The 10,741-nt window shown below is 43.9% G+C and overlaps 1 protein-coding gene across 1 annotated transcript; it reads left to right on the forward strand.

Annotated features, from left to right (window-relative positions):
* The first annotated feature begins 3,635 nt into the window (after positions 1-3,635).
* PROKR1 (prokineticin receptor 1) lies at positions 3,636-9,448 on the forward strand. Its single transcript, XM_073335311.1, has 2 exons — positions 3,636-4,123; positions 8,752-9,448. Exons 1-2 carry the CDS (start codon positions 3,636-3,638, stop codon positions 9,446-9,448), a joined length of 1,185 nt encoding a protein of 394 aa, XP_073191412.1.
* The last annotated feature ends 1,293 nt before the right edge of the window (positions 9,449-10,741 follow it).

Below are 10,741 nucleotides of genomic sequence, written 5' to 3' on the forward strand. Positions count from 1 at the left end.
GGAGTTTCTTTTTCCATTTATTACTCTCCCCCAACGTGGTATCGGTAGACAGTAGCTCAAGTTCTCTTCCTTTCCTGTGTCTTGGTGATGGAGGACTTGAAAGGCTCAGCAGAATCATAGGAAAATCAAGGCTGCCACCAGTTGCATGAAGGCTGCCTCGTACTTTTCAGTTATTGAACAGCTTCCATAGAATCATAGAATATCAGGGTTGGAAGGGACCTCAGGAGATCATTTAGTCCAACCCCCTGCTCAAAGCAGGACCAATCCCCAACTAAATCATCCCAGCCAGGGCTTTGTCAAGCCTGACCTTAAAAACCTCACAGGAAAGAGATTCCACCACCTCCCTAGGTAACACATTCCACTGCTTCTCCACCCCCCTAGTGAAAAAGTTTTTCCTAATGTCCAACCTAAACTTCCCCCACTGCAACTTGAGACCATTGCTCCTTGTTCTGTCATCTGCTACCACTGAGAACAGTCTAGATCCATCCTCTTTGGAACCCCCTTTCAGGTAGTTGAAAGCAGCTATAAAATCCCCCCTCATTCTTCTCTTCTGCAGACTAAAGAATCCCCGTTCCCTCAGCCTCTCCTCATAAGTCACGTGCTCTAGCCTCCTAATCATTTTCATTGCCCTCTGCTGGACTCTTTCCAATTTTTCCACATCCTTTTTGTAGTGTGGGGCCCAAAACTGGACACAGTACTCCAGATGAGGCCTCACCAATGTCGAATAAAGGGGAACGATCACGTCCCTCGATCTGCTGGCAACGCCCCTACTTATACACAGGGTCGGCTCTACAGTTTTGGCCGCCCCAAGCGTGAAAAAACCTGCCACCGTGGACAGCAAAGGGGAGAAGCTGCCGCCGCTTTGCTGCCGCAGCGGGAGACACCAAGAAGCTGCCGCCGAATTGCTGCAGCAGCCGGAAGAACAGCCGCCCCTTTCGAACTGCCGCCCCAAGCACCTGCTTGGAATGCTGGTGCCTGGAGCCGCTCCTGCTTATATAGCCCAATATGCCGTTAGCCTTCTTGGCAACAAGGGCACACTGTTGACTCATAACAAGGGCACACTCCTGCTGCAGGGCTACTTGACTGCAAGCTGGGGGAACAGCTGCTGAAGGAGCTATTCTGCTATTGCTGTGTCCCAGCAATGCTTAGCTCTCAACTCAATACCATGTCCCATGTCTAGGAAATTGGTCAGGAAGGTCTTAGTTTTGATAGGTCTTTCGAGGGTCCCCTCCCAACGTAGGGCTTGAATCCAGCCCTTCATTCACTCCTGGGTAAGTAACCACTGACGAATATAAACAAAGATCAAACAGCATGCAGTGACCAGGACGGCAGCGGACATTCCTATTACAAGCTTGGTGACAAGGACACTGAGTGTGTTCAGTTCAGTAGGGAAGCCTTAAAGTAAAATAGGGGCTGTCATGTGGTATTGCGTACTGCATCTTTAAAATTACATATGCACGGCCAGCATCAAGGTGCCTCCCACTGAGAAAAGGCTTTAGATGCAGGCACACAGAGAAAGGCGTTCTGCTCCTTGTTGAGCTCCGGGGCTGACACGCTATTCCAGCTCTGGCAATAAAGTGTCATTTATTTAACTCGCTCAGCTGCGTTCCTCCTGATCCTGCCTGAGTTCCAGTGACTACAACAGGGAGTGACCCTGGAGGCGACCCCCAGAGCATCAGAGAACATGATGAAGATGAACCCTGTCACAGGTAGTCAGTTGTTGCTGTGTTGTCTTGTTTTAGGAGTTCCTCTGCTATTCGCAGGAAAACTGTTTGAAATATGTATCATCACTTTCTCTGTAAAGCATGTTGTTCCAGTGCACCTGGATTGCCTCTTGTATGGGGGTCTGGGGGGTTGAATTTGCACAGCTGCCAAGTGGCTGGGTGCAGCATTGTATGATGTGGTTGGCTGTTTGAAATTATAATCTAGTTTGTTCGCTGTTCTAGGCGGCGCGTGTCATTTTGCAACTCTTTTAGCCCGAGTGTAATTGGAAATGAAAGTTTTGCATGAGAGTTTCTCTCACAAACCCATCAGCATCAGTGCCCCACAGCCCGTGGCCAGTGTTGTGGAAAATGCAGCTCAGGAGGACAGCTCCGCTCTGCAGATTGTCCTCTGCAGTCAAAGTAGGACCCACTTGATGACATCTGACATTGTGGGGACTTGGTGCTTTAATGCAATGAAGCAGCAGCTCCTGCCAATTTCATCCCAGTACTATGTGCCGCTTTGAGCCTCTAAATATCAGTAACTGGAGGGCTGGATCACTTCCAGCGGGCAGTTAAGAGGATGCTAGGACACATCTCTGTTAGCATTCTGGTGCATAAAGCACACATGGGCATGGGAGCTGAGGGGGTTGTTGGTATGTGACGCATTTCAAAATGTACAGAATTATTGGAAGTTCCTTCGGTATCTTTTGTAGAAATGACAAGAAAAGAGATGGAGGGGGTTTCCCTCCCTTTCAACAATTCTGAACATTTGTTCTCCAAGTCAGAAAGATGTTCCTTTTCATATAAATAAAGTCCCTCTTTGTTGAAGAGGGTCCTCACTCTTAGAGATACATTTGTCCATGTATTAGACCAGTGGTCCCCAACCTTTCCCATAGCACATTCCTATTCCCAAGAGACTCTGGCAAGCGGGTGGTTCTCAGGTGGTTGCGCTCACCGGCGGCATTTCTGTGGCGCAGTGTCCTGCCGGCGCACACAACAGCGCCTGCGGGTACCGCATGGGGGACCCCTGTATTAGACCTTTCTGATCAGCTCCACCGAGCAATATCGTCAGCTGGTGTAAATTGGTGAGGTGCTCATGACTTCAGCAGAGCTGCACCAATTTATACTAGCTGAGGATTTGGCACGATGTACTCAATTAAATGTTGCCCAAAAGAAATTTCCTGGCTACTCCACCCCTCATGTATCCCTGGAGGCTCTTATTTAATTAGCTAATGTATTTAGATGCTATGAGGCAGTTCTCCCTCTTTTCTGCCCTGTAATGTGCTGCCCTTCAGAGACCCTTAGGCAGACTGCAAAGCTTCTGTATCCAAAGGTACATCAGGTGTTTCGCAGCAAACTAAGGTGCCATGTCCTAACTTCTCATACTCACTCAGCTACATGACAGCCTGTGGGCAGAGAGGCTAGCAGAGGTTGGACATGAATTTCACAGTCCTGCCACGTCACTTCATTCTGTGCAAATGCAACTGCCTAGTAAATGAAACGCTGCTGCTGAATTAGGATCAAAATCCAACGTGTGGTCAGAGTTCACAGGATTTGACAATAATCACAAAGAAATCTTTCCATACCAGGGCACTGTCTCCCCATGCAGATCTGTCCATGCAGCTGCAGATCACCAGAGGAAAGGGGAGCATTGCTAATGAAGAGAAGACGCTCTCCCTACAGCTCAGCAATTTTTTCACCTTTTGTTCTCTACATACGTTTCCTTCTTTTTTGTCTCCATAAAAAGGTGGCAAATGTTGCTGTTGCTCTTCAGCCTCACAGCGATGAGGAGGAGGAGGAGAAGGTGACTTGCTCCTTGGGGAAAACATCAGGCAAGCTCTCCTGTTACGTCCTCTCCCACTCTTTGGGTGATATTAACAAGATCCCAGGGCCCAGCACAGTTGACTGTGTGGAAAGAGCGGAGACACCACCATGGGGCAGGAAGAGCGCAACACCTCCACTACCGCCATCAATTTAGCTGCCATCTACAACCTCCACAGTGGGGATTTCCCCTCCTTCCGAAATTTCTCCTTCCCATTCAATTTTAGTTACAGCGATTACGACTTGCCCCTGGACAGTGAGGATGATGTGACCAAGACCCGCACCTTCTTCGCGGCCAAGATTGTGATTGGGGTGGCGCTCATCGGCATCATGCTGGTCTGTGGCATTGGCAACTTTATCTTCATTGCTGCCCTGGCCCGCTACAAGAAGCTGCGCAACCTCACCAACCTGCTGATTGCCAACCTAGCCATCTCCGACTTCATCGTGGCCATTGTCTGCTGTCCCTTTGAGATGGACTACTACGTTGTGCGGCAGCTGTCCTGGGAGCACGGCCATGTGCTCTGTGCCTCTGTCAATTACCTACGCACCGTCTCCCTGTATGTCTCTACCAATGCTCTCCTGGCTATAGCCGTAGACAGGTAAGCAGGGGAAATGGATGGTTTAATTTATACAGGGAGAGGAAACCAGGGATCCCTGTCCCTCTCAACGGCCAAGATTTTCAAGTGTTGGTGCCACCTAAATAAGTGGCTTAATGTTTAGAGGTGCTGAGCACCTATGGGCCCTATTGATGTCCAGCAGATTTGTAGAAATCAGGCCACTTAAAAGCTTGATCCTGAGAGGTGCTAAGCAGAGGTCAGGAATTCTTTGATGATATGTTGGGGTTGTTTGGGGGTTTTTTTGTCAGTTTTGAGAAAAACTTCCTCAGGCCCAGGATGGAATTTTGGAGAAGAGAACCATCCCAGAATAGCCAAAAGCCTACCCCTTAGGGCACTTATGTGAGAGACCCAAGTTCAAGTCCCTGCTCTGCCTGATTTAAAGCAGGGACTTAAGCCTGGATCTTCCATATCCAAGGTGAGAGCCCAAGCCACTGCACTATACAGTCACTTTCTCTCAGTCTCCTCTCTTGAAGCTGTTCCACTTTTCATACATAATTATATATTCATTGGGCCAGAGAGAGACTTACTCTGTAGTCCACTGGTTAGGGTACTCATCTGGTGATCACTGGGCTATTGGCTATTTGGGTCTATTGGTCTCTCCTATAAAGTATTTTGAAACATCTAGTTTTCATTCTGATGTGGAAATAAAATGAATGGCAGCACTTCAAAAAATGTTATGAACCAGAATTCTTGTTTTCCAGCCAGCCCTATTGAGAACCCTCCCCTGCCATTCAATCAAGCACTTGACAGCACTAAGCTGGACATTTAAATATAGAATTAGGTGCTAAGCTTTAGGCATCCAAAAATCTTCTCTCTGGGTCTAAATCATCAATAACTCACTATCCTCTCCTATTTATTTATTTCCATGGTTGGCACCAAATATTTTCCCAGGCAAATGACTATATCAAGGTCCCACAGGAACCCATGTGGGCATCAAACCCGAGACTCTTGCATTTTTCAAGCCGTTATGAAAATGACTCCTAGTTTAAGCCCTAGTTCCATTAAAGGAGCCTCTTCAAATTGGGTTCTGAGACCATGGGTGCCTCACAATGCCCAGATGCCACACAATTTGCTTCACTTTGCATCCCTGAGACCTTTGTATGGAGTTTCTCTCCCTGTAAGAATTTTTAAAGTATAACCACTGACTTCACATCGGGTGGCTACTGCTCTTGCCTACCACTTTTTGTTTTATTGGTCCTGTGCACCACTGACTCAGATACCTGCTTGACACCAAAATTAAGTCTGTCACAATTGATCTGTAGAAGGCAAGTCAGAAAAGATTGTTTCCAAAGAGAAAGATCACACAACACAAGTCATTCCCTACACCACAATGCCACATGACTAGCTTTGAAGACTTACAACAGCTCAGGGTATTAGTATTATTGTCTTTTCCCCTTAATATTTGCAATTGATCCTGTTTCCTTTCTATGCCATTTTAAGTTATAATCTCAGTTACTCCATTTGGGGGCCTGATTCTCCTCTCATACCAATTTAACACTGATGTAACTCCACTGACTGTTGTGTAGATACTATTGATCCAGCCTCCACTGAAATCAATGAGCGTCTTTCCATTAGCTCCAGTGGGAATTGGGTCAAGCCTTTTCACTGGCTTAAGTAGGAGAAGAACCAGCCCCTATGAGCCAGCTCTTCAGCTGGTGTGAACTGACATAGCTCCAGTGTAGTCTGTGTGAACCAGTTCAGGAGTTGGCTTTATGTCTTTGTTTTGAGCTTATTACAGTTTTCTATTTGATTTAATTGTTCTTAGATCATAACGAATGGTTTGGACAGACCTGTTCAGTCACCTCCTCTGTCCCACCACCTCACACAAAGTTGTTCCCAAACAGACAGTAGGAGGTACTTGTCATCAAGTCCTTGTGCCTGCCAAAAGCATGAAGAAGATTTTCCGGCATCTCTCCCAGTCCATCTACTAAAATGATCCTGGAAAAGTATTTTTAAAAAGTTATTGCAAAACCAAGCCACAAAGTTTATATAAATCCATATGCAATTTTAAAGCCTAAGTGTTCTCTCTTTTTGTAAGAGGGTTTAATTTTTTTTTTTAAATTGTTGAAAGCTCCTTTTGCCCAATAGCAATCAATTAAAACCCCTGTGGTTATTTCTTTGATCGGGCAAATGTCGATCTATAATTCATTCACATCTCTTTTGCTCAAAATGGTTAACTGAAGAAGAAGAAATTGCTAACATTCTGTTTATCTGAGAGCTTGGATAATTATGTGATAAGCAAGCTTAAGATGCACTATTTTAAAAGATATTTCAGGAAAACATTTTTGCAGTAAGATACTCTAAAGTAGAAACATTCATATCCATAGTATTCTCTATTTTTGGAACAAAGTTCAGGAGATATGGCAATACAGTATGTTGACCTCTCCATTTTTGCTGGTCAACATTTTGAGCCCATCCTGCATCCCTGGGACACCCTAGATGGGAATAATTCGTACATATTATGATGAGCTGAGACATATCAGGGCAGTTTCGTGCAACTCAGCTGGTGCAATGCTGCCCTAAAGGCAACTTAGCTGGCCACTGGCAGATTCCCCCTAACACAGAAGGATCCTCAGGTAATGTAGAGCTGCCACAGCTGCGCCTATGATCCACTAGCTCCCCAGCCACAGCCAGTGCAGGGGATATGGCTGGGGAATGGCTAGAGCATTCTTGCAACTGCACAATCTCCAGCTTCCATAATGGCAGCCACGATCGCTTAGTGCAATTTAGAGCAGCCTGAAGAGTGCTCTACCATGTGCAAGAAGATGGTATTAGGGCGGAGAAGCCCCAGGATCAGGGGGACAGGAAGGTGGCTTAAGTCACCTTTGTACCTATGCCTCCTTAGTTCTGCCAAGCACTTCTCAGCCAGCACTAAGAAGCTGGGCTGGTGTATTCTTCTGTTTTACTGGCATTTATTTAAAATGGGGAACCTTTCACTTGGTGAAAAGAGAAGCAGCACTTAGTTAATAATAAAAATATATACAGTTGTCAGTTCCATTGCACTGCTTTGGGGGTGACCTCTTTTGCCATTCCATGGGATCTTGTCTGTACCAAGAAGATCTTTGAGGTGTGCATTTGACCCCAGATGGGGCACCCAAGTAGCTTGACTGACATTTCATTTATTTATGAATTAGTGATCCAATAATATATAATATACAGGCATAAAATCCTTCTAATGAATGATAAATTGCACTATTTTAAACAGTTATTACACCTTGATGTGGAATACAAAACTACAGATCGCTTGGGAGGGTAGACACATTTTGTGAATACATTTGATCAAAATGTTCTTTATGTGGAAAAGATGGTTCAAATCTTCTTGTGCCAAATTGTGTCCCCAATTAAGCAGAACTCCCCACCAAGATCAGAGTGAAAACAGGTGCTATAATATGGCCCCTTGTGCCTTTTTAACTTAATTGAGTCAATAGCAATTGATTCATCTTGCATATAAAATACTAAGCTTTCTCCTTAGCTTTTGTTAACTGCTGCATGGTGAATGGCAGCAGCAAACTGATTGCAGTCTTCTAATAATTAATGAGTGCAAGCAGCTGTCGTCATGGTAAGTAATATGGCAGCTAAATGGTCATAGAAAATTTACGCTCCTATTACCAATAGTCTCTTGCTACACACAAAACAAAAATCCACATTAGAGTAAACTGCCAGGATTTATATATAAAACCCTTTATCAATTATATGAAAACATCCTGAGATGTAAATATTTAAAAGTATTGGTAGGTCTGATTTCAATTCAAACCTTTATTACCGTATAAAATAGTTGTGTTTCCATTATTTTAAATATCTTTACACAGAGATTGAATGGTAGTAACTGTATCTTCCCTAATCCTACACATTCAAGTACTTCTCAGCCAAGGAATGTATTTTCCTCCTTGTCCTCTAAGGATATATTACTGTGTGCTTTCAAGTCTCACACAGATATATGTGCATCTAGTCCATCTAAGAACAACACAAATAAATCACTGTGTATTGTATCTGTGTCACCGACTAACCCTTAAAAGATGTTTACAGCTTCTTTTCATCCAATTCTTTGCATCCAATGAAGTGAGCTGTAGCTCACGAAAGCTCATGCTCAAATAAATTGGTTAGTCTCTAAGGTGCCACAAGTACTCCTTTTCTTTTTGCGAATACAGACTAACACGGCTGTTACTCTGAAATCTTTTCATCCTGTCTCTCATAACTCAGGATCAGGGTTAAAGAAAGAATGTTTCCATATTGGTAGGAAGTTAAGCCATGATTTTTCAAAAACAGGAACCTAAAATGTAGGCTCCTAAATCCATACTTAGGCACCTAAATAGACAGCCAGATTTTCAAAGTGCTGAGCAATAACAAGATGGCCAGTACTTCTGGAAGTTCAGTCACTCAGTCAGATGCTTATTTACGGATTTAGGAGCCTAAGTTTAGGCTGCTTCATTTTTTACTTATTTTTGTCTCTTTTTCCTTCAAGAAAGCAAATATCTATCAAGTTCTCCATTTTTAAAACAATGAAAATTTCTGTCCCCTCCCCAGTAAATTACCCTGCTTGGATTCAGAAATGTACTTTAGATAATAAGCTTTCCTGACTTTGTTCTGAGTATGTTATTTATCTTTTGTAGGTATCTGGCCATTGTCCACCCACTCAAACCACGAATGAATTATCAAACAGCTACTTTCCTAATTGCTTTGGTCTGGATAGTCTCCATACTCATTGCGATACCATCTGCATATTTTGCGACTGAAACTGTAATATTCATAGTAAAAAATCAGGAGAAAATTTTTTGTGGCCAGATTTGGCCAGTTGACCAGCAAATGTATTATAAATCCTACTTCCTCTTCATCTTTGGCATTGAATTTGTTGGACCTGTAATCACAATGACCTTGTGTTATGCCAAGATTTCTAGAGAGCTTTGGTTTAAAACTGTCCCAGGGTTCCAGACAGAACAGATCAGAAAGAGGCTCCGGTGCAGAAGAAAAACAGTCATGGTACTTATGTGTATCTTAACAGCCTATGTCCTCTGCTGGGCCCCATTCTATGGATTCACAATTGTCCGTGACTTTTTCCCCACAGTCTTTGTGAAAGAGAAGCATTACCTTACAGCCTTTTACATAGTTGAGTGCATTGCCATGAGCAACAGCGTGATCAACACTATGTGCTTTGTAACTGTAAAGAATAACACCATGAAGTATTTGAAGAAGATCATGTTGCTTAGGTGGAGATCTACATATAACAGCAGCAAATCGAGTGTAGATTTAGACATTAAAACTAGTGCAATGCCTGTCACAGAAGAGGTAGACTGCATAAAATTAAAGTAATTTCTTGTGGTTCTATTGTCATGACATATATATTCCGTGGGGGGAGAGGGGTTGCCTCAGAAAATTCTCTTTTTCTGTGATGCTATCTACTAATGCAGAGAACACTGGACTACGAGTCAGTAGACCATGGCTCTATTCCTCACTATGCCAGTGACCTTCTGTCCCAATGCTCTTTGCCTCAGTTTCCCCATCTATAAAACTGGAACACTGACACTTCTCTTTTGTAAATCCCTTTGCGATTTAGGAATGGCAAGTGCTATATAAGAACAAGGTTGTATTGTCTGGGTCTGAAATTCCCCTGGCTCTCCTAGCAATGATGCTGAAAATTCCCTCCATTTCCCCTTAACTCTGGGTGTGACCTTTGACCTCTTCCAGCCCATAACCCTTGCCTTTAAGGCACTCATCCTTCCCCACACATATCCTCTCCACCTCGCTAAGGTGGGAAGCAAGACTTTACGGCTTTATGGTACTCCTTATCCTCTCAAAATGTCCAGGCTCCTTCAAGTACCCAAGCACCTAGCAACCCACTGTCATTTCAACCCCACACAGCCTCCTGATCCACAGCATAGCCTCCTGCCACCAGGCCCGTTTTCTACCATTTCCTGCTCTAGCAAAGAGCCTGAGTCCTTTACTGTGGCATCCTGTATAGAACACTTTGATCTCCTCCCCCTTTGTACATTTATGCAGAATGTTACTTTGCTCTTGTGTACCTGAAAATGGAATGGCTCCATTTTCCCACTGGCATGGAGGAGTTCTTCCTCGCCTGCTTAGGGCCAGATTCTGTCACCCTCACCGATGTTATGACCATCATACTCCAAGAGCAGGCCCATTCATTTCAATAGGACTACTTTCTGAGTAAGGAGCTATTTAGTGGTTAAAATTCACCCTTGTGCACATTGCCTAGCCATCCCTTAAATTCCATGTATGCCCTTAAAATAGGGTTTGAGTGGGACATATATAGTGTATTGGGCTTGTGCTGGCCCTCTGCAAAAGGGTGAATTTCACCCACTGTGAGTAAGGGAGATAGAATCTGTCCCTCTATGAACCCGTCACTGATTTGCTGTTTGACTGTCACTTGTTATCTGTGTAAATGTAGCAAAATCATGCACCATGCAACATGTCCAGATGAATTCTGTGTGATCTTCTTTAATTCCATCTTTATCATTCAGTTTTTGTACAGCACAAGGATCGGTGTATCTTTTAATTAGTAACTGTGATTATACAGATAATGTCAGTGAAGTACATTCATTTAAGCTCCAGTCATTACACTTCATGAATTTTCATGTATTGGAA

The sequence above is a fragment of the Lepidochelys kempii genome, chromosome 3 (genome assembly GCF_965140285.1).
Source record: "Lepidochelys kempii isolate rLepKem1 chromosome 3, rLepKem1.hap1, whole genome shotgun sequence".
In the NCBI taxonomy this organism is placed as follows: domain Eukaryota; kingdom Metazoa; phylum Chordata; order Testudines; family Cheloniidae; genus Lepidochelys; species Lepidochelys kempii.